This window comes from Bombina bombina, chromosome 1 (genome assembly GCF_027579735.1).
Source record: "Bombina bombina isolate aBomBom1 chromosome 1, aBomBom1.pri, whole genome shotgun sequence".
NCBI lineage: Eukaryota > Metazoa > Chordata > Amphibia > Anura > Bombinatoridae > Bombina > Bombina bombina.
In genome coordinates this window covers 9,705,509-9,731,577 of record NC_069499.1, presented here as the reverse complement: position 1 = coordinate 9,731,577, position 26,069 = coordinate 9,705,509, and the positions used below count along the sequence as shown (strand labels likewise).

Genomic DNA, 26,069 nt, shown 5'->3' with positions numbered 1-26,069 from the left:
CTGTACCGCTCACCCCTGTCTATATCCCCTGTTGGAGGTTATTATTAGATGATATGATGCATCATTTGAAAGTTGGGACATTGCTGTTACAAATAAAAGTTCTTACAACATATATTATCTTATGTGATGCAATAAACTCTCCCCTTTACTACAGACTAGTATTGGATTTGTCTGCTCCTTAATTTACTTTTTTTCTCTTTGCAGGTGACTGTGAAACTTGTTCCTGGTAGTAACCTTTAGGGGGGGCTACTAGAAAGGAGTACCCCAGGGATGGCTAAGGTCCTTCTAAAGAATGATCCTCAGAACCCAACACAAACTACCAGTGAGTCAAAGATTACTGAACATGACACAGAGGTGCCCTCCTCTCTCCCCAATGGAGATCCTGTGGCTGCCGGAAAAGAGATCCGGCTGTACAAGAGACGTTGGGTCATGGTACTGATGTTCAGCTCCTACTCGCTGTGTAATGCCTTCCAGTGGCTGCAGTACGGTATTGTCAGTAACATCTTCATAAACTACTATGGTGTCAGCAGCTTGGCTATCGACTGGCTCTCAATGGCCTATATGTTGGCCTATATCCCATTGCTCTTCCCCGTGGCCTGGCTGCTAGACTTACGTGGTCTGCGGATCATTGCACTGATTGGCTCTGGGCTGAACTGTCTCGGTGCCTGGATAAAGACTGGAAGTGCGCGACCTGACCTGTATGGGGTGACATTGTTCGGGCAGCTGGTGTGTGCGACGGCACAAGTTTTCATCCTGGGAATGCCATCACAAATCGCCTCTGTCTGGTTCAGCCCCTCTGAGGTCTCCACTGCCTGCTCTTTAGGGGTGTTTGGCAATCAGGTGTGTAATGAGTGTGTGTCATGACGGGCCTTCAGGGATTGTTATCTTAGTGGCGACTTAGTGTAGTCAGGTCAGTATCAGGGTGCACTGGTGACGCTAATGATTTGTAACTGGGAAATATATTGAGTTGTCCAGGAATGAGACATTAAAGGGAATTCATTAAATAAATGGTCACATGGTACAAACAGAGACATGTGACAGCAGATTTACAGTTACACAATGTTATAGTTTTTTGTTAACTGTTTTGAGTGTGAGACCATCATGGCGATAGTGTGTATGTGTGTATTTAATTTAGGCATGTGCATTCAGATCACTCTGGTCCCGATACGAAAGAAGGCGGACGCTCTTTTTGGTGCAAATCCAGATCTTACTGTGTTGCACTTTTACAAGAAGAAATCCTGCTCCGAGAAGAGCTGAATGCCACGAGCTGCCGCCAAATGATCCGAATGCACATGCCCTAATATATATATATATAATATTAACCCCTTAAGGACAAGGCCATTTTTCAATTTCTTTCCCTTAAGGACCAGGGCTATTTTTTACATTTCTGCTGTGTTTGTGTTTAGCTGTAATTTTCCTCTTACTCATTTACTGTACCCACACATATTATATACCGTTTATATACTCATTACTGTACCCACACATATTATATACCGTTTATATACTCATTACTGTACCCACACATATTATATACCGTTTATATACTCATTACTGTACCCACACATATTATATACAGTTTATATACTCATTACTGTACTCACACATATTATATACCGTTTATATACTCATTACTGTACTCACACATATTATATACAGTTTATATACTCATTACTGTACTCACACATATTATATACCGTTTATATACTCATTACTGTACTCACACATATTATATACCGTTTATATACTCATTTACTGTACCCACACATATTATATACCGTTTATATACTCATTTACTGTACCCACACATATTACCGTTTATATACTCATTACTGTACCCACACATATTATATACCGTTTATATACTCATTTACTGTACCCACACATATTATATACCGTTTATATACTCATTACTGTACTCACACATATTATATACTCATTACTGTACTCACACATATTATATACTCATTACTGTACTCACACATATTATATACCGTTTATATACTCATTACTGTACCCACACATATTATATACCGTTTATATACTCATTACTGTACACACACATATTATATACCGTTTATATACTCATTACTGTACCCACACATATTATATACAGTTTATATACTCATTACTGTACTCACACATTATATACCGTTTATATACTCATTATTGTACCCACACATATTATATACCGTTTATATACTCATTACTGTACTCACACATTATATACCGTTTATATACTCATTATTGTACCCACACATATTATATACCGTTTATATACTCATTACTGTACCCACACATATTATATACCGTTTATATACTCATTACTGTACCCACACACATATTATATACCGTTTATATACTCATTACTGTACCCTCATATATTATATACCGTTTATATACTCATTACTGTACACACACATATTATATACCGTTTATATACTCATTACTGTACCCACACATATTATATACTGTTTATATACTCATTACTGTACCCACACATATTATATACCGTTTATATACTCATTTACTGTACCCACACATATTATATACCGTTTATATACTCATTTACTGTACCCACACATATTACCGTTTATATACTCATTTACTGTACTCACACATATTATATACTGTTTATATACTCATTTACTGTACTCACACATATTATATACCGTTTATATACTCATTACTGTACTCACACATATTATATACCGTTTATATATTCATTACTGTACTCACACACATTATATACCGTTTATATACTCATTTACTGTACCTACACATATTATATACTCATTACTGTACTCACACATATTATATACTGTTTATATACTCATTTACTGTACCCACACATATTATATACCGTTTATATACTCATTACTGTACACACACATATTATATACCGTTTATATACTCATTACTGTACACACACATATTATATACCGTTTATATACTCATTACTGTACCCACACATATTATATACCGTTTATATACTCATTACTGTACCCACACATATTATATACCGTTTATATACTCATTTACTGTACCCACACATATTATATACCGTTTATATACTCATTACTGTACACACACATATTATATACCGTTTATATACTCATTTACTGTACACACACATATTATATACCGTTTATATACTCATTTACTGTACACACACATATTATATACCGTTTATATACTCATTTACTGTACACACACATATTATATACCGTTTATATACTCATTTACTGTACACACACATATTATATACTCATTACTGTACCCGCACATATTATATACCGTTTATATACTCATTACTGTACCCACACATATTATATACAGTTTATATACTCATTACTGTACACACACATTATATACCGTTTATATACTCATTACTGTACACACACATATTATATACCGTTTATATACTCATTTACTGTACCCACACATATTATATACCGTTTATATACTCATTTACTGTACACACACATATTATATACCGTTTATATACTCATTTACTGTACACACACATATTATATACAGTTTATATACTCATTAACTGTACCCACACATATTATATACTCATTACTGTACCCACACATATTATATACTCATTTACTGTACACACACATATTATATACCGTTTATATACTCATTACTGTACACACACATATTATATACCGTTTATATACTCATTTACTGTACCCACACATATTATATACTCATTACTGTACCCACACATATTATATACTCATTACTTTACTCACACATATTATATACTCATTACTGTACACACACATATTATATACTCATTACTGTACCCACACATATTATATACTCATTTACTGTACACACACATATTATATACCGTTTATATACTCATTACTGTACACACACATATTATATACCGTTTATATACTCATTTACTGTACACACACATATTATATACCGTTTATATACTCATTTACTGTACACACACATATTATATACCGTTTATATACTCATTACTGTACCCACACATATTATATACAGTTTATATACTCATTTACTGTACCCACACATATTATATACTCATTACTGTACCCACACATATTATATACTCATTTACTGTACCGACACATATTATATACTCATTACTGTACCCACACATATTATATACTCATTTACTGTACCCACACATATTATATACTCATTTACTGTACCCACACATATTATATACTCATTACTGTACCCACACATATTATATACCGTTTATATACTCATTACTGTACACACACATATTATATACTCATTTACTGTACCCACACATATTATATACTGATTACTGTACCCACACATATTATATACTCATTTACTGTACCCACACATATTATATACTCATTTACTGTACCCACACATATTATATACTCATTACTGTACCCACACATATTATATACAGTTTATATACTCAATACTGTACCTACACATATTATATACCGTTTATATACTCATTTACTGTACACACACATATTATATACCGTTTATATACTCATTACTGTACTCACACATTATATACCGTTTATATACTCATTACTGTACCCACACATATTATATACCGTTTATATACTCATTTACTGTACCCACACATATTATATACTCATTACTGTACCCACACATATTATATACTCATTTACTGTACCCACACATATTATATACTCATTTACTGTACCCACACATATTATATACTCATTACTGTACTCACACATATTATATACTCATTACTGTACCCACACATATTATATACTAATTACTGTACCCACACATATTATATACTCATTTACTGTACCGACACATATTATATACTCATTACTGTACCCACACATATTATATACTCATTTACTGTACCCACACATATTATATACTGATTACTGTACCCACACATATTATATACTCATTTACTGTACCCACACACATTATATACTCATTACTGTACTCACACATATTATATACTCATTTACTGTACCCACACATATTATATACTCATTACTGTACTCACACATATTATATACTCATTACTGTACCCACACATATTATATACTCATTTACTGTACCGACACATATTATATACTCATTACTGTACCCACACATATTATATACTCATTTACTGTACCCACACATATTATATACTCATTACTGTACTCACACATATTATATACTCATTACTGTACCCACACATATTATATACTCATTACTGTACCCACACATATTATATACTCATTTACTGTACCCACACATATTATATACTCATTACTGTACTCACACATATTATATACTGATTACTGTACCCACACATATTATATACTGATTACTGTACCCACACATATTATATACTGATTACTGTACTCACACATATTATATACTCATTACTGTACCCACACATATTATATACTCATTACTGTACTCACACATATTATATACTCATTTACTGTACCCACACATATTATATACTGATTACTGTACCCACACATATTATATACTGATTACTGTACTCACACATATTATATACTCATTTACTGTACCCATACATATTATATACTCATTACTGTACTCACACATATTATATACTCATTACTGTACCCACACATATTATATACTCATTACTGTACTCACACATATTATATACTCATTTACTGTACCCACACATATTATATACTGATTACTGTACCCACACATATTATATACTGATTACTGTACTCACACATATTATATACTCATTACTGTACCCACACATATTATATACCGTTTTTCTCGCCATTAAATGGACTTTCTAAAGATACCATTATTTTCATCATATCTTATAATTTACCATAAAAAAATGGAAAAAAATACACTTTTTCTAACCACCAAAAAAACCCCATGCTAAATAAATTATATTTTTTGTCCTGAGTTTAGAAATACCCAATGTTTACATGTTCTTTGATTTTTTTGCAAGTTATAGGGCCATAAATACAAGTAGCACTTTGCTATTTTGAGGCATCACGGCAATACCTTGAAAGCGTCTGGAAGCGATCAGGATCGCTTCCAGTCACTTGAAACCCCTGACGATGTCTTAGTAAATGGAGTACATTCAGAAGAGGGGGCTGTTACTAGTGGTGTTCCTCAGGGGTCAGTTCTGGGGCCTGTTTTGTTTAACATAATTATCAGAGATATCAGGAAAGTATGTCTGTTTGCAGATGATACACAAATGTGAAACAGAGTGGATGTTCCAGGGGGGGTAGACAAAATGAGAAGTGATATACAACAATTGTAGGAGTGGACAAATGACTGGGATCTAAAGTTTAACACAGCAAAGTGTAAAACGATGCATTTAGGGTAAGAAAAATCCAATTGTTAATTACAGACTCTATGACACTTTACTAACTGTAACAAATGAGGAACGGGACTTGGGGATTATTATTTCAGATGAATTTGAATTTAGTAAACAATGTAGTACTGCAGCGAGTAAGACCAGTAGAGTGCTTGATTCTATAGGTAGTGGTATCTGCAGCAGGAATAGTAAGTATTGCAGTGAGTAAGGGCAGTAGAGTACTTGGTTGTATAGGTAGCAGTATCTGCAGCATGAATAGTAAGTATTGCAGTGAGTAAGGCCAGTAGAGTGCTTGATTGTATAGGTAGAGGTATCTGCAGCAGGAATAGTAAATATTGCAGTGAGTAAGGCCAGTAGAGTGCTTAGTTGTATTGGTAGTGGTATCTGCAACAGGAATAGTAAATAAGGTCAGTAGAGTGCTTGGTTGTATAGGTAGAGGTATCTGCAACAGGAATAGTAAGTAAGGTCAGTAGAGTGCTTGGTAGTATAGGTAGAGGTATCTGCAGCAGGAATAGTAAGTATTGCAGTGAGTAAGGCCAGTAGAGCGCTTGGTTGTATAGGTAGCAGTATCTGCAGCAGGAATAGTAAGTATTGCAGTGAGTAAGGGCAGTAGAGTGCTTGGTAGTATAGGTAGCGATATCTGCAGCAGGAATAGTAAGTATTGCAGTGAGTAAGGCCAGTAGAGTGCTTGGTTGTATAGGTAGCAGTATCTGCAGTAGGAATAGTAAATATTGCAGTGAGTAAGGCCAGTAGAGTGCTTAGTTGTATTGGTAGTGGTATCTGCAACAGGAATAGTAAGTAAGGTCAGTAGAGTGCTTGGTAGTATAGATAGAGGTATCTGCAGCAGGAATAGTAAGTATTGCAGTGAATAAGGCCAGTAGAGTGCTTGGTTGTATAGGTAGCGGTATCTGCAGCAGGAATAGTAATTATTGCAGTGAGTAAGTCCAGTAGAGTGCTTGAATATGAAAAGGAAAAAGAGGGCGACTCCTAGTGCAGATCAATTAAGTATTATGTACCCAACAGCTGTTCCCAACGAATGGATACTCACAGATTGTGTTGCACACTGTAGTGCAAATGGAGCATACTAGGTATATTATAGTGACCTAGTGCACATAAAAGCCAAGGTAGTACTCTGCTTCAGTAGTAGATTGTTCCAAACAGCAAATAATGAAAAGGAGACTCCAGTATAATAAAAGAATATATATTTGATAAAAATACTTAGTGAATAACAAATGACAAATTTTTAAATATAAAAAATATAAAAATATGGCCAAGAGTGCTTGGTTGTATAGGTAGCAGTATCTGCAGCAGGAATAGTAAGTATTGCAGTGAGTAAGGCCAGTAGAGTGCTCGGTTGTATAGGTAGCAGTATCTGCAGCAGAAATAGTAAGTATTGCAGTGAGTAAGGCCAGTAGAGTGCTTGGTTGTATAGGTAGCGGTATCTGCAGCAGGAATAGTAAGGGCTGCAGTGAGTAAGGCCAGTAGAATGCTTGGCTGTATAGGTAGCTGTATCTGCAGCAGGAATAGTAAGTATTGCAGTGTGTAAGGTCAGTAGAGTGCTTGGTAGTATAGGTAGAGGTATCTGCAGCAGGAATAGTAAGTATTGCAGTGAGTAAGGCCAATAGAGTGCTTGGTTGTATAGGTAGCGATATCTGCAGCAGGAATAGTAATTATTGCAGTGAGTAAGGCAGTAGAGTGCTTAGATGTATAGGTAGCTGTATCTGCATCAGGAATAGTGAGTATTGCAGTGAGTAAGTCCAGTAGAGTGCTTGGTTGTATAGGTAGTGTTATCTGGAACACGAATAGTAAGTATTTCAGTCAGTAAGGCCAGTAGAGTGCTTGGTTGTATAGGTAGCGGTATCTGCAGCAGGAATAGTAAGTATTGCAGTGAGTAAGACCAATAGAATGCTTGGTTGTATAGGTAGCTGTATCTGCAGCAGGAATAGTAATTATTGCAGTGAGTAAGGCCAGTAGAGTGCTTAGATGTATAGGTAGCGGTATCTGCAGCATTGAAAGTAAGTATTGCAGTGAGTAAGACCAGTAGAGTGCTCGGTTGTATAGGTAGCGGTATCTGCAGCAGGAATAGTAATTATTGCAGTGAGTAAGTCCAGTAGAGTGCTTGAATTATTATGTACCCAACAGCTGTTCCCAACAAATGGATACTCACAGATTGTGTTGCACACTGTAGTGCAAATGGAGCATACTAGGTATATTATAGTGACCTAGTGCACATAAAAGCCAAGGTAGTACTCTGCTTCAGTAGTAGATTGTTCCAAACAGCAAATAATGAAAAGGAGACTCCAGTATAATAAAAGAATATATATTTGATAAAAATACTTAGTGAATAACAAATGACAAATTTTTAAATATAAAAATATGGTCAGTACAATACGCTACGCGTTTCTAAGCGCTAACCACGCTTTTTCCTCAGGCGTGATGTTATTCACTAAGTATTTTTTTATCAAATATATATTCTTTTATTATACTGGAGTCTCCTTTTCATTATTTGCTGTTTGGAACAATCTACTACTGAAGCAGAGTACTACCTTGGCTTTTATGTGCACTAGGTCACTATAATATACCTAGTATGCTCCATTTGCACTACAGTGTGCAACACAATCTGTGAGTATCCATTCGTTGGGAACAGCTGTTGGGTACATAATACTTAATTGATCTGCACTAGGAGTCGCCCTCTTTTTCCTTTTCATATTTTAGACTGCAGAATTCGATTCTGATTCCTGGAGGAGCTGCCATTGCACTGGTGCACAGTTTACTGGGACACTGCTAAGTTCCCAGTTCGTCTACCTAGGCATTATCTCTGCCTTCACAATTTGTGAGTATGATTTTATTATACGCTTATTGTCTGTGACATATTGGCTACACTAGGAGGCGCCCTTTCTCTTCTTTTGTATTTTCACAGTAGAGTGCTTGGTTGTATAGGTAGCGTTATCTGGAACACGAATAGTAAGTATTTCAATGAGTAAGGCCAGTAGAGTGCTTGGTTGTATAGGTAGCGGTATCTGCAGCAGGAATAGTAAGTATTGCAGTGAGTAAGACCAATTTTTATCAAATATATATTCTTTTATTATACTGGAGTCTCCTTTTCATTATTTGCTGTTTGGAACAATCTACTACTGAAGCAGAGTACTACCTTGGCTTTTATGTGCACTAGGTTACTATAATATACCTAGTATGCTTGGTTGTATAGGTAGAGGTATCTGCAGCAGGAATATTTAGTATTGCAGTGAGTAAGACCAGTAGAGTGCTTGGTTGTATAGGTAGCGTTATCTGGAACACGAATAGTAAGTATTTCAGTGAGTAAGGCCAGTAGAGTGCTTGGTTGTATAGGTAGCGGTATCTGCAGCAGGAATAGTAAGTATTGCAGTAAGACCAATAGAGTGCTTGGTTGTATAGGTAGCGGTATCTGCAGCAGGAATAGTAAGTATTGCAGTGAGTAAGACCAATAGAGTGCTTGGTTGTATAGGTAGCGGTATCTGCAGCAGGAATAGTAAGTATTGCAGTGAGTAAGACCAATAGAATGCTTGGTTGTATAGCTAGAGGTATATGCAGCAGGAATATTTAGTATTGCAGTGAGTAAGACCAGTAGAGTGCTTGGTTGTATAGGTAGCGTTATCTGGAACACGAATAGTAAGTATTTCAGTGAGTAAGGCCAGTAGAGTGCTTGGATGTATAATTAGCGGTATCTGCAGCAGGAATAGTAAGTATTGCAGTGAGTAAGTCCAGTATAGTGCTTGGTTGTATAGGAAGCGGTATCTGCAGCAGGAATAGTAAGTATTTCAGTGAGTAAGGCCAGTAGAGTACTTGGTTGTATAAGTAGCTGTATCTGCAGCAGGAATAGTAAGTACTGCAGTAAGGCCAGTAGAGTGCTTGGTTGTATAGGTAGAGGTATCTGCAGCAGCAATAGTAAGTATTGCAGTGAGTAAGACCAATAGAATGCTTGGTTGTATAGGTAGAGGTATATGCAGCAGAAATAGTAAGGTTCTTATGATACATTATAGATTGTTAGTTAGGCTTCATCTTGAGTATTGTGTGTAGTTCTGGAGGCCATATCTTCAGAAGGATATAAACAAACATAAGATAGGCTCTCAGACTTCAGTATAAAGCTGCTGTGTATAAGAGAGGCTCTCAGATTCCTGTATAAAGCTGCTGTGTATAAGAGAGGCTCTCAGACTCCTGTATAAAGCTGCTGTGTATAAGAGAGGCTCTCAGACTCCTATAAGAGAGGCTCTCAGACTCCTGTATAAAGCTGTTTATAAGAGAGGCTCTCAGACTCCTGTATAAAGCTGCTGTGTATAAGAGAGGCTCTCAAACTCTAGTATAACGCTGCTGTTTATAAGAGAGGCTCCCAGACTCTTGTATAAAGCTGCTTTTTATGAGAGGCTCTCAGACTCCTGTATAAAGCTGCTGTTTATAAGAGAGGCTCTCAGACTCCAGTATAAAGCTGCTGTTTATAAGAGAGGCTCTCAGACTCCTGTATAAAGCTGCTGTGTATAAGAGAGGCTCTCAGACTCTAGTATAAAGCTGCTGTGTATAAGAGAGGCTCTCAGACTCTAGTATAAAGCTGCTGTGTATAAGAGAGGCTCTCAGACTCCTGTATAAAGCTGCTGTGTATAAGAGAGGCTCTCAGACTCCTGTATAAAGCTGCTGTGTATAAGAGAGGCTCTCAAACTCTAGTATAAAGCTGCTGTTTATGAGAGGCTCTCAGACTCCTGTATAAAGCTGCTGTTTATAAGAGAGGCTCTCAGACTCTTGTATAAAGCTGCTTTTTATGAGAGGCTCTCAGACTCCTGTATAAAGCTGCTGTTTATAAGAGAGGCTCTCAGACTCCTGTATAAAGCTGCTTTTTATAAGAGAGGCTCTCAGACTCCTGTATAAAGCTGCTGTGTATAAGAGAGGCTCTCAGACTCCTGTATAAAGCTGCTGTGTATAAGAGAGGCTCTCAGACTCTAGTATAAAGCTGCTGTTTATAAGAGAGGCTCTCAGACTCCTGTATAAAGCTGCTGTGTATGAGAGGCTCTCAGACTCCTGTATAAAGCTGCTGTGTATAAGAGAGGCTCTCAGACTCCTGTATAAAGCTGCTGTTTATAAGAGAGGCTCTCAGACTCCTGTATAAAGCTGCTGTGTATAATAGAGGCTCTCAGATTCCTGTATAAAGCTGCTGTTTATAAGAGAGGCTCTCAGACTCCTGTATAAAGCTGCTGTGTATAAGAGAGGCTCTCAGATTCCTATATAAAGCTGCTGTTTATAAGAGAGGCTCTCAGACTCCAGTATAAAGCTGGTGTTTATAAGAGAGGCTCTCAGACTTCAGTATAAAGCTGCTGTTTATAAGAGAGGCTCTCAGACTCCTGTATAAAACTGCTGTGTATGAGAGGCTCTCAGACTCCTGTATAAAGCTGCTGTGTATAAGAGAGGCTCTCAGACCCCTGTATAAAGCTGCTGTTTATAAGAGAGGCTCTCAGACTCCTGTATAAAGCTGCTGTTTATAAGAGAGGCTCTCAGACTCCTGTATAAAGCTGCTTTTTATAAGAGAGGCTCTCAGACTCCTGTATAAAGCTGCTGTGTATAAGAGAGGCTCTCAGACTCCAGTATAAAGCTGGTGTTTATAAGAGAGGCTCTCAGTCTTCAGTATAAAGCTGCTGTTTATAAGAGAGGCTCTCAGACTCCTGTATAAAGCTGCTGTTTATAAGAGAGGCTCTCAGACTCCTGTATAAAGCTGCTGTGTATAAGAGAGGCTCTCAGACTCCTGTATAAAGCTGCTGTGTATAAGAGAGGCTCTCAGACTCCTGTATAAAGCTGCTGTGTATAAGAGAGGCTCTCAGACTCCTGTATAAAGCTGTTTATAAGAGAGGCTCTCAGACTCCTGTATAAAGCTGCTGTGTATAAGAGAGGCTCTCAAACTCTAGTATAACGCTGCTGTTTATAAGAGAGGCTCCCAGACTCTTGTATAAAGCTGCTTTTTATGAGAGGCTCTCAGACTCCTGTATAAAGCTGCTGTTTATAAGAGAGGCTCTCAGACTCTAGTATAAAGCTGCTGTTTATAAGAGAGGCTCTCAGACTCCTGTATAAAGCTGCTGTTTATAAGAGAGGCTCTCAGACTCCTGTATAAAGCTGCTTTTTATAAGAGAGGCTCTCAGACTCCTGTATAAAGCTGCTGTGTATAAGAGAGGCTCTCAGACTCTAGTATAAAGCTGCTGTGTATAAGAGAGGCTCTCAGACTCTTGTATAAAGCTGCTTTTTATAAGAGAGGCTCTCAGACTCCTGTATAAAGCGGCTGTGTATGAGAGGCTCTCAGACTCCTGTATAAAGCTGCTGTGTATAAGAGAGGCTCTCAGACTCTAGTATAAAGCTGCTGTGTATAAGAGAGGCTCTCAGACTCTTGTATAAAGCTGCTTTTTATAAGAGAGGCTCTCAGACTCCTGTATAAAGCTGCTGTGTATGAGAGGCTCTCAGACTCCTGTATAAAGCTGCTGTGTATGAGAGGCTCTCAGACTCCTGTATAAAGCTGCTGTTTATAAGAGAGGCTCTCAGACTCCTGTATAAAGCTGCTGTGTATGAGAGGCTCTCAGACTCCTGTATAAAGCTGCTGTTTATAAGAGAGGCTCTCAGACTCCTGTATAAAGCTGCTGTTTATAAGAGAGGCTCTCAGACTCCTGTATAAAGCTGCTGTTTATAATTGAGGCTCTCAGACTCCTGTATAAAGCTGCTGTTTATAAGAGAGGCTCTCAGCCTCCTGTATAAAGCTGCTGTTTATAAGAGAGGCTCTCAGACTCCTGTATAAAGCTGCTGTTTATTAGAGAGGCTCTCAGACTCTAGTATAAAGCTGCTGTTTATAAGAGAGGCTCTCAGACTCCAGTATAAAGCTGCTGTTTATAAGAGAGGCTCTCAGACTCCAGTATAAAGCTGCTGTTTATGAGAGAGGCTCTCAGACTCTTGTATAAAGCTGCTTTTTATAAGAGAGGCTCTCAGACTCCTGTATAAAGCTGCTGTGTATAAGAGAGGCTCTCAGACTCCTGTATAAAGCTGCTGTTTATAAGAGAGGCTCTCAGACTCCTGTATAAAGCTGATGTGTATGAGAGGCTCTCAGACTCCTGTATAAAGCTGCTGTGTATGAGAGGCTCTCAGACTCCTGTATAAAGCTGCTGTTTATAAGAGAGGCTCTCAGACTCCTGTATAAAGCTGCTGTTTATAAGAGAGGCTCTCAGACTCCTGTATAAAGCTGCTGTTTATAAGAGAGGCTCTCAGACTCCTGTATAAAGCTGCTGTTTATAAGAGAGGCTCTCAGACTCTAGTATAAAGCTGCTGTTTATAAGAGAGGCTCTCAGACTCCAGTATAAAGCTGCTGTTTATAAGAGAGGCTCTCAGACTCCTGTATAAAGCTGCTTTTTTTTAAGAGAGGCTCTCAGACTCCTGTATAAAGCTGCTGTGTATAAGAGAGGCTCTCAAACTCTAGTTTAAAGCTGCTGTTTATAAGAGAGGCTCTCAGACTCTTGTATAAAGCTGCTTTTTATAAGAGAGGCTCTCAGACTCCTGTATAAAGCTGCTGTGTATAAGAGAGGCTCTCAGACTCTTGTATAAAGCTGCTGTGTATAAGAGAGGCTCTCAAACTCTAGTATAAAGCTGCTGTTTATAAGAGAGGCTCTCAGACTCCTGTATAAAGCTGCTGTTTGTAAGAGAGGCTCTCAGACTCCTGTATAAAGCTGCTGTGTATGAGAGGCTATCAGACTCCTGTATAAAGCTGCTGTTTGTAAGAGAGGCTCTCAGACTCCTGTATAAAGCTGCTGTTTGTAAGAGAGGCTCTCAGACTCCTGTATAAAGCTGCTGTGTATGAGAGGCTATCAGACTCCTGTATAAAGCTGCTGTTTATGAGAGAGGCTCTCAGACTCTTGTATAAAGCTGCTTTTTATAAGAGAGGCTCTCAGACTCCTGTATAAAGCTGCTGTGTATGAGAGGCTCTCAGACTCCTGTATAAAGCTGTTTATAAGAGAGGCTCTCAGACTCCTGTATAAAGCTGCTGTGTATAAGAGAGGCTCTCAGACTCTTGTATAAAGCTGCTTTTTATAAGAGAGGATCTCAGACTCCTGTATAAAGCTGCTGTGTATGAGAGGCTATCAGACTCCTGTATAAAGCTGCTGTTTGTAAGAGAGGCTCTCAGACTCCTGTATAAAGCTGCTGTTTGTAAGAGAGGCTCTCAGACTCCTGTATAAAGCTGCTGTGTATGAGAGGCTATCAGACTCCTGTATAAAGCTGCTGTTTATGAGAGAGGCTCTCAGACTCTTGTATAAAGCTGCTTTTTATAAGAGAGGCTCTCAGACTCCTGTATAAAGCTGCTGTGTATGAGAGGCTCTCAGACTCCTGTATAAAGCTGTTTATAAGAGAGGCTCTCAGACTCCTGTATAAAGCTGCTGTGTATAAGAGAGGCTCTCAGACTCTTGTATAAAGCTGCTTTTTATAAGAGAGGCTCTCAGACTCCTGTATAAAGCTGCTGTGTATGAGAGGCTCTCAGACTCCTGTATAAAGCTGCTGTGTATGAGAGGCTCTCAGACTCATGTATAAAGCTGCTGTGTATAAGAGAGGCTCTCAGACTCTTGTATAAAGCTGCTTTTTATAAGAGAGGCTCTCAGACTCCTGTATAAAGCTGCTGTTTATAAGAGAGGCTCTCAGACTCCTGTATAAAGCTGCTGTGTATGAGAGGCTCTCAGACTCCTGTATAAAGCTGCTGTGTATAAGAGAGGCTCTCAGACTCCTGTATAAAGCTGCTGTGTATAAGAGAGGCTCTCAGACTCCTGTATAAAGCTGATGTGTATAAGAGAGGCTCTCAGACTCCTGTATAAAGCTGCTGTTTATAAGAGAGGCTCTCAGACTCCTGTATAAAGCTGCTGTTTATAAGAGAGGCTCTCAGACTCCTGTATAAAGCTGCTGTTTATAAGAGAGGCTCTCAGACTCCTGTGTATAAAGCTGCTGTTTATAAGAGAGGCTCTCAGACTCCTGTGTATAAAGCTGCTGTTTATAAGAGAGGCTCTCAGACTCCAGTTGCAGTTTTAACACATTTATTAAAAGAACATCTTATAACAGAATGCATAAACTTCAGCTCTTGTTACAGTTAATGTCTGTGTAACTGCCTTACTCATCAACTAACTATTTCCTGCTGCACTGCAGTGTAACATATATTAAATTTCCCCCTGGAACCAAACACTATCTTTTTTGGTTCCATACATATTGATACATCTTTTCCCTTTTTGGGGAAATGGCAAAAGCTATCTCTTTTAATTATTGTAGGAATATGGATCCTGAGATGTAGTCTTTCATTGTGCTAAATATTAGTCCACATAGTCATTTAGATATTCTGGTTTTCGGATACATCTCCCACTTCTAGTCTGGGTGTTTCTGGATCCCTGTGGTTGTTCTGACAGGACTCTGTTATCATCCTGCAGTCTGTCTGTGTCTGATATTTCACTGTTTGTTTCTTCTTGTCCTTCTTGAGTTATTTTTCATTAATGGCTGGTTTGTATTCTCAATGTGAGATTCCTCTTGGGTGCTAGTTTGGGTCCTTGCTGGAGGAGTGTAGCGTCCAGTGCCTCTCAGATGCCTCCTATTTCTCCTCAGGACCTGTCCTGACTCTGTCACCACTTCATATGACCTAATTTCTACAGGAGCTTTTAGGCAAGCCTTCCGCCACTCTTTTCCCTGGTTTGTTTGCGGTTGTACCCACACCTGTTCACCAACATTTAGAGGCTGCAGGTCTTTGGCTCCCTTGTTATATTGAGCAGCTTGCAATGAGTGCTGCTTCCTGCACAGGACTTGGAGCCTGTCATTCATCACTTTGATCCTGTATTAACAGACTCCCTCTCTTTGGAAGTAATGATTTGGTCCTTCGAACCATTAGTCTTTGAGCAGGACTGCACTCCATGCCTTGTGTTGGTGTGTTGCGATGATCCAAAAATGCTAGATAAGGATCATTTCGAGAAGTCACAGCTTTTTGCAGTAGTCTTTTGGCTGTCTTTACTGCCGACTCTACTTTCCCATTGCTTTGAGGGTATCTGGTGACGAGGTAACGTGGTCAAAAGTCCCAACCCAAGTCTTTAAACTCTATTGAAATAAATTGTGGTCCATTATCAGAACATACAGTGTCTGGAATTCCATATCTGGCAAAATGGGCCTTTAATTTTCTTATTACTGTAGTAGATCTTGTATCCTGAAGATGATCTATCTCCCAGAAATTAGAGTCATAGTCCACTGTTATTAAATGCTCCTTTCCTTGGAATGTGAACAAATCAATACCAAGCTTTTCCCACGGTCTCGTTGGGATCTCATGAGTAACGAATGTCTCTTTCTGTTGTTTAGTATCAAATGAATGGGATATGTCACATTGGTCGATATATTATTTTAGCTGTGCATTCATTCCTGGCCAGTAAATACTCTCCCTGGCTCTGCATAGACATCCTTCCACACCAAAATTTGAAGAATGTATTCGAGACATAATATCTGTTCGTAGATCAGATGGAATAACTACTCGCTCACCTTTTGAATAGAACACCAACCTGTACACTCAATTCATCACGTATGTGGTAGAATTGTGAAGTCTCTAGGGTTACCTGTTCCTTAGCATGAAGCCATCCACTCTTCACAATTCGCTTTACTGCTTGTAAAGTCTTGTCTTTCTCTGTGCTCTGTTGTATAGCAAAAAGTCTCCTGTTTCAGATGGGTAGATATTGGAGCATGTTTATAGTTTCAATCTGGTGCTCCACCCTCCATGGAACCTTTTTCTAAATAAGCCCTACTTAATGTGTCTGCCACCGCCCGAGACTTCCCCGGGCATTATCTGATACATGCATCATACATCTGAATCCATAACATCATACGCTGAAGACTTCTGGGTGCTTTAAGTAAGGGTTTCTTCATGATGCTTTCAAGGGGCTTATGGTCTGATTGTACAGCTACTGTCTGCCCAAATGTGAATTGGTGAAATTTTTCCATTCCGAATAGGACTGCTAATAGCTCCTTCTCTATTTGTGCATAACCTTGCTCTTTCTCTGTCATTGCTCTGCTTGCAAAAGCGATTGGTTGTTTACCTTGCATCAGTGCTGCTCCCAGACCTTTCTCTGATGCATCACATTGAAGTTCTAATGGTTCGTCTGGGTTATAATATTTAAGCACTGGTGCACTGCTGATTTTTTTATTTGATCTGCTGAAATTCCTCTTCCTGCACCTCTGTCCATTCCCACAATGTACCTTTCTGGGTTAGTTGGCACAGTGGTTCACCTGCATCTGAGAGGTTTTCACAAAACCTAGAAAGATAGTTCACCATCCCCAAAAATCTCTGTACTCCTTTAACATCTGAGGGTCTGGGCATTTCAGTAATGGCTTTCTTTGTTGTGTATTGGCACGGCACTGGCTAATGAAATTATTTGCTTTACCACACCCTTTACATTGCTTTCCAAATGCTGGGCATTTTTCTTTCAGTTTCTCGTAACGCTTTCCACAATACATACACTGTATTGTCTTTTCTGGAGTCATTTGTCATTCTGTTATGACCCTTTCTAATGGTGTAACTTGTGTCCATCCCATGGACTGACACTGCACTGGTGCTGGAACTCTCAATGATCTTCGCCCTCTCTTTAGACAGCTCAGCAGCTCTACCTATTTGACTACATTTTCCAGTGTTAAATGCACTTCTCTCAGTAGGCATTCCCTAAGTTTAGAGTATCTTGTGCCACATACAATCCTGTCCCTGATTAATGAGTCTCTGATATTACTAAAGTTGCAAGTGGCTGCCAGTGTACGCAGATCTGTGACATATGCATCTATTCCTTCATCCTTCATCTTCTCTCTGACTTCTTGAAAAAAAATTATATCTTTCCACAGTCTCATTTTGCTTTGGATCACAGTAATCATCAAATGCTTTAATTAGCAGAGCCAGTGTGGGAGCTGCTGCTTCTGGGAGAACGGTATCTTTTACCTCTCTGCTTTTTTCTCCAATTATGTACAGAAACAACTTTACCTTCATCTACTCTTGTTTGTCAGCCATGATTAGTTCTGTGTAAAGAAGAATGTCTTCTTTCCATCTATTCCATGCCTGACACAGATTCCTTGCCTGAAAATCCAGCAGACCTGGTGGTTTTAAACCTTCCATATCCTCTTTTGGTGTATTTCTCAAATAACGTCCGCTGCCACCATGTATAAAGCTGCTGTTTATAAGAAAGTCTCCCAGACTCCTATATAAAGCTGCTGTTTATAAGACAGGCGCTCAGATTTCTGTATAAAGCTGCTGTTTATAATAGAGGCTATCCTTCATACTAACTAATGACTGGGATAAGCATAAGGCTCTCAGACTCCAGTATAAAGCTGCTGTTTATAAGAGAGGCTCTCAGACTCCAGTTGCAGTGCATAAAGCTGCTGTGTATAAGAGAGGCTCTCAGACTCCTGTATAAAGCTGCTGTTTATAAGAGAGTCTCTGACTCCTGTGTAAAGCTGCTGTGTATAAGAGAGCCTCTCAGACTCCTGTGTAAAGCTGCTGTGTATAAGAGAGCCTCTCAGACTCCTGTGTAAAGCTGCTGTGTATAAGAGAGCCTCTCAGACTCCTGTATAAAGCTGATGTGTATAAGAGAGGCTCTCAGACTCCAGTTACAGTGTATAAAGCTGCTGTGTATAAGAGAGTCTCTCAGACTCCTGTGTAAAGCTGCTGTGTATAAGAGAGTCTCTCAGACTCCTGTGTGAAGCTGCTGTGTATAAGAGAGTCTCTCAGACTCCTGTGTATAAGAGAGGCTCTCAGACTCCTGTATAAAGCTGCTGTGTATAAGAGAGGCTCTCAGACTCCAATTGCAGTGTATAAAGCTGCTGTGTATAAGAGAGGCTCTCAGACTCTAGTATAAAGCTGTTGTTTATAAGAGAGGCTCTCAGACTCCAGTAGAGGTATATGCAGCAGAAATAGTAAGGTTCTTATGATACATTATAGATCGTTAGTTAGGCTTCATCTTGAGTATTGTGTGTAGTTCTGGAGGCCATATCTTCAGAAGGATATAAACAAACATAAGATAGGCTCTCAGACTCCAGTATAAAGCTGTTGTTTATAAGAGAGGCTCTCAGACTCCAGTATAAAGCTGTTGTTTATAAGAGAGGCTCTCAGACTCCAGTATAAAGCTGCTGTTTATAGGAGAGGCTCTCAGACTCCAGTTGCAGTGCATAAAGCTGCTGTGTATAAGAGAGGCTCTCAGACTCCTGTATAAAGCTGCTGTTTATAAGAGAGTCTCTGACTCCTGTGTAAAGCTGCTGTGTATAAGAGAGCCTCTCAGACTCCTGTGTAAAGCTGCTGTGTATAAGAGAGGCTCTCAGACTCCTGTATAAAGCTGCTGTTTATAAGAGAGGCTCTCAGACTCCTGTGTATAAAGCTGCTGTTTATAAGAGAGGCTCTCAGACTCCTGTGTATAAAGCTGCTGTTTATAAGAGAGGCTCTCAGACTCCTGTGTATAAAGCTACTGTTTATAAGAGAGGCTCTCAGACTCCTGTGTATAAAGCTGCTGTTTATAAGAGAGGCTCTCAGACTCCTGTGTATAAAGCTGCTGTTTATAAGAGAGGCTCTCAGACTCCTGTGTATAAAGCTGCTGTTTATAAGAGAGGCTCTCAGACTCTAGTATAAAGCTGCTGTTTATAAGAGAGGCTCTCAGACTCCTGTGTATAAAGCTGCTGTTTATAAGAGAGGCTCTCAGACTCTAGTATAAAGCTGGTGTTTATAAGAGAGGCTCTCAGACTCCTGTGTATAAAGCTGCTGTTTATAAGAGAGGCTCTCAGACTCCTGTGTATAAAGCTGCTGTTTATAAGAGAGGCTCTCAGACTCCTGTATAAAGCTGCTGTTTATAAGAGAGGCTCTCAGACTCCTGTGTATAAAGCTGCTGTTTATAAGAGAGGCTCTCAGACTCTAGTATAAAGCTGCTGTTTATAAGAGAGGCTCTCAGACTCCTGTGTATAAAGCTGCTGTTTATAAGAGAGGCTCTCAGACTCCAGTATAAAGCTGCTGTTTATAAGAGAGGCTCTCAGACTCCTGTATAAAGCTGCTGTTTATAAGAGAGGCTCTCAGACTCCTGTATAAAGCTGCTGTTTATAAGAGAGGCTCTCAGACTCCTGTATAAAGCTGCTGTTTATAAGAGAGGCTCTCAGACTCCTGTATAAAGCTGCTGTTTATAAGAGAGGCTCTCAGACTCCTGTGTATAAAGCTGCTGTTTATAAGAGAGGCTCTCAGACTCCTGTATAAAGCTGCTGTTTATAAGAGAGGCTCTCAGACTCCAGTTGCAATTTTAGCACATTTATTAAAAGAACATCTTATAACAGAATGCATAAACTTCAGCTCTTGTTACAGTTAATGTCTGTGTAACTGCCTCACTCATCAGCTATTTCCTGCTGAACTGCAGTGTAACATATATTAAACTTCCCCCTGGAACCAAACACTATCTTTTTTTGGTTCCATACATATTGATACAGTAGTAATGATAAACACTGTGGGGACTTTTAAGAATGCCTGGGACAAGCATAAGGCTATCCTTCATACTAACTAATGACTGGGATAAGCATAAGGCTATCCTACATAATAACTAATGCCTGGGACAAGCATAAGGCTATCCTTCATACTAACTAATGACTGGGATAAGCATAAGGCTATCCTTCATACTAACTAATGACTGGGATAAGCATAAGGCTATCCTTCATACTAACTAATGACTGGGATAAGCATAAGGCTATCCTTCATACTAACTAATGACTGGGACAAGCATAAGGCTATCCTACATACTAACTAATGCCTGGGACAAGCATAAGGCTATCCTACATAATAACTAATGCCTGGGATAAGCATAAGGCTATCCTACATAAGAACTAATGCCTGGGACAAGCATAAGGCTATCCTACATAATACCTAATGCCTGGGACAAGCATAAGGCTATCCTACATAATAACTAATGCCTGGGACAAGCATAATGCTATCCTACATAATAACTAATGCCTGGGACAAGCATAAGGCTATCCTACATAATAACTAATGCCTGGGACAAGCATAAGGCTATCCTACATAATAACTAATACCTGGGACAAGCATAAGGCTATCCTACATAATAACTAATGTCTGGGACAAGCATAAGGCTATCCTTCATACTAACTAATGACTGGGATAAGCATAAGGCTATCCTACATACTAACTAATGCCTGGGACAAGCATAAGGCTATCCTTCATACTAACTAATTACTGGGATAAGCATAAGGCTATCCTACATAATAACTAATGCCTGGGACAAGCATAAGGCTATCCTACATAATAACTAATGACTGGGACAAGCATAAGGCTATCCTACATAATAACTGATGCCTGGGACAAGCATAAGGCTATCCTACATAATAACTGATACCTGGGACAAGCATAAGGCTATCCTACATAATAACTAATGCCTGGGACAAGCATAAGGCTATCCTACATAATAACTAATGCCTGGGACAAGCATAAGGCTATCCTACATAATAACTAAAGCCTGGGACAAGCATAAGGCTATCCTACATACTAACTAATGCCTGGGACAAGCATAAGGCTATCCTACATAATATCTAATGCCTGGGACAAGCATAAGGCTATCCTACATAATAACTAATGACTGGGACAAGCATAAGGCTATCCTACATAATAACGAATGCCTGGGACAAGCATAAGGCTATCCTACATAATAACTAAAGCCTGGGACAAGCATAAGGCTATCCTACATAATAACTAATACATGGGATAAGCATAAGGCTATCCTACAAACTACCTAATGCCTGGGACAAGCATAAGGCTATCCTACATACTAACTAATGCCTGGGACAAGCATAAGGCTATCCTACATAATAACTAATACCTGGGATAAGCATAAGGCTATCCTACATACTACCTAATGCCTGGGACAAGCATAAGGCTATCCTACATAATAACTAATGCCTGGGACAAGCATAAGGCTATCCTACATAATAACTAATGCCTGGGATAAGCATAAGGCTATCCTACATAATAACTAATGCATGGGACAAGCATAAGGCTATCCTACATAAGAACTAATGCCTGGGACAAGCATAAGGCTATCCTACATAATAACTAATGCCTGGGACAAGCATAAGGCTATCCTACAAACTAATTAATGCCTGGGCTAAGCATAAGGCTATCCTACATAATAACTAATGCATGGGACAAGCATAAGGCTATCCTACATAAGAACTAATGCCTGGGACAAGCATAAGGCTATCCTACATAATAACTAATGCCTGGGACAAGCATAAGGCTATCCTACATAACTAATGCCTGGGACAAGCATAATGCTATCCTACATAACTAATGCCTGGGACAAGCATAAGGCTATCCTACATAATAACTAATGCCTGGGACAAGCATAAGGCTATCCTACATAATAACTAATGCCTGGGACAAGCATAAGGCTATCCTACATAATAACTAATGCCTGGGACAAGCATATGGCTGTCCTACATAATAACTAATGCCTGGGATAAACATAAGGCTATCCTACATAATAACTAATGCCTGGGACAAGCATAAGGCTATCCTACATAATAACTAATGCCTGGGACAAGCATATGGCTGTCCTACATAATAACTAATGCCTGGGATAAACATAAGGCTATCCTACATAATAACTAATGCCTGGGACAAGCATAAGGGTATCCTACATACTAACTAATGACTGGGACAAGCATAAGGCTATCCTAAATAATAACTGACTGGGATAAGCATAAGGCTATCCTACATAATAACTAATGCCTGGGACAAGCATAAGGCTATCCTACATAATAACCAATGCCTGGGACAAGCATAAGGCTATCCTACATACTAACTAATGCCTGGGACAAGCATAAGGCTATCCTACATAATAACTAATGCCTGGGACAAGCATAAGGCTATCCTACATAATAACTAATGCCTGGTACAAGCATAAGGCTATCCTACATAATAACTAATGCCTGGGATAAGCATCAGGCTATCCTACATAATAACTAATGCATGGGACAAGCATAAGGCTATCCTACATAATAACTAATGCCTGGGACAAGCATAAGGCTATCCTACATAATAACTAATGCCTGGGACAAGCATAAGGCTATCCTACACAATAATTAATACATGGGATAAGCATAAGGCTATCCTACATACTAACTAATGCCTGGGACAAGCATAAGGCTATCCTACATACTTATTAATGCCTGGGACAAGCATAAGGCTATCCTACATACTAAGTAATGCCTGGGACAAGCATAAGGCTATCCTACATACTTATTAATGCCTGGGACAAGCATAAGGCTATCCTACATAATAACTAATGCCTGGGACAAGCATAAGGCTATACTACATAATAACTAATGCCTGGGACAAGCATAAGGCTATCCTACATAATAATTAATGCATGGGATAAGCATAAGGCTATCCTACATACTAACTAATGCCTGGGACAAGCATAAGGCTATCCTACATAACAACTAATGCCTGGGACAAGCATAAGGCTATCCTACATACTTACTAATGCCTGGGACAAGCATAAGGCTATCTTACGAACAAGATGAGTTTATACTTTTAAGAAATATTGGGCAGACTTGCTGGGCCTATGGCTCTTACCTGCCATCAATATGTAAGTTTTTATGTTACTACTCACTATGATACTGATTTTCCTCCTGTGCCTGCTGCTGTCTTCAAAGTAGTTCTCCTATCTTTACCCTTACAGTTAATAGTAAACTGCTGCATCTTCGCACTGGGCACCGCCATATTTGTTATGCAACTGTCAAAAATCCAGTAACATCTCAGATCTTTGAAACTGCACAGAATACAACAATACGCAGCTACAAGATGGCGGCACCAGTATAAAATGCAGAGCTTTACCAGCTGGATTCTGTAATGAGATAAAGTGCACTGCTCCTATCACATGATACAACAATACACAGCTACAAGATGGCGGCACCAGTATAAAATACAGAGCTTTACCAGCTGGATTCTGTAATGAGATAAAGTGCACGGCTCCTGTCACATGATGTAACAATACACAGCTACAAGATGGTGGCACCCAGTATAAAATACAGAGCTTTACCAGCTGGGTTCTGTAATGAGATAACGTGCACTGCGCCTATCACATGATGTAACAATACACAGCTACAAGATGGCGGCACCAGTATAAAATGCAGAGCTTTACCAGCTGGATTCTGTAATTAGATAAAGTGCACTGCTCCTATCACATGATGTAACAATACACAGCTACAAGATGGCAGCACCAGTATAAAATACAGAGCTTTACCAGCTGGATTCTGTACTGAGATAAAGTGCACTGCTCCTATCACATGATGTAACAATACACAGCTACAAGATGGCGGCACCAGTATAAAATGCACAGCTTTACCAGCTGGATTCTGTAATTAGATAAAGTGCACTGCTCCTATCACATGATGTAACAATACACAGCTACAAGATGGCAGCACCAGTATATAATACAGAGCTTTACCAGCTGGATTCTGTAATGAGATAAAGTGCACTGCTTCTGTCACATGATGTAACAATACACAGCTACAAGATGGCGGCACCAGTATAAAATACACAGCTTTACCAGCTGGATTCTGTAATGAGATAAAGTGCACTGCTCCTATCATATGATGTAACAATACACAGCTACAAGATGGTGGCACCAGTATAAAATGCTGGGCTTTACCAGCTGGGTTCTGTAATGAGATAAAGTGCACTGCTCCTATCACATGATGTAACAATACACAGCTACAAGCTGGCGGCACCAGTATAAAATGCAGAGCTTTACCAGCTGGATTCTGTAATGAGATAAAGTGCACGGCTCTTATCACATGATGTAACAATACACAGATACAAGATGGCGGCATCAGTATAAAATGCAGAGCTTTACCAGCTGGAATCTGTAAATAGATAAAGTGCTCTGCTCCTATCACATGATGTAACAATACGCAGCTACAAGATGGCGGCACCAGTATAAAATGCAGAGCTTTACCAACTGGATTCTGTAATGAGATAAAGTGCACTGCTCCTGTCACATGATGTAACAATACACAGCTACAAGATGGCGGCACCAGTATAAAATGCAGAGCTTTACCAGCTGGATTCTGTAATGAGATAAAGTGCTCTGCTCCTATCACATGATGTAACAATACACAGCTACAAGATGGCGGCACCAGTATAAAATGCAGAGCTTTACCAGCTGGATTCTGTAATGAGATAAAGTGCACTGCTCCTATCACATGATGTAACAATACGCAGCTACAAGATGGCGGCACCAGTATAAAATGCACAGCTTTACCAGCTGGATTCTGTAATGAGATAAAGTGCACTGCTTCTGTCACATGATGTAACAATACACAGCTACAAGATGGCGGCACCCAGTATAAAATACAGAGCTTTACCAGCTGTATTCTGTAATGAGATAAAGTGCACGGCTCCTATCACATGATGTAACAATACACAGCTACAAGATGGCGGCACCAGTATAAAATGCACAGCTTTACCAGCTGGATTCTGTAATGAGATAAAGTGCACTGCTTCTGTCACATGATGTAACAATACACAGCTACAAGATGGCGGCACCAGTATAAAATGCAGAGCTTTACCAGCTGGATTGTGCAATGAGATAAAGTGCACTGCTCCTATCCCATGATGTAACAATACACAGCTACAAGATGGTAGCACCAG

At 39.2% G+C, this 26,069-nt stretch overlaps 1 protein-coding gene across 1 annotated transcript in view; it reads left to right on the top strand.

Annotated features, from left to right (window-relative positions):
* FLVCR2 (FLVCR heme transporter 2) overlaps positions 1 to 26,069 on the top strand; it is a 364,922-nt gene that overhangs the window by 1,861 nt on the left and 336,992 nt on the right. Inside the window, exon 2 of the mRNA XM_053697130.1 lies at positions 205 to 840. Within this exon, the coding sequence (XP_053553105.1) occupies positions 271 to 840 (570 nt within the window). The 5' untranslated portion in view covers positions 205 to 270. The remainder of the gene's footprint in view (positions 1 to 204; positions 841 to 26,069) is intronic.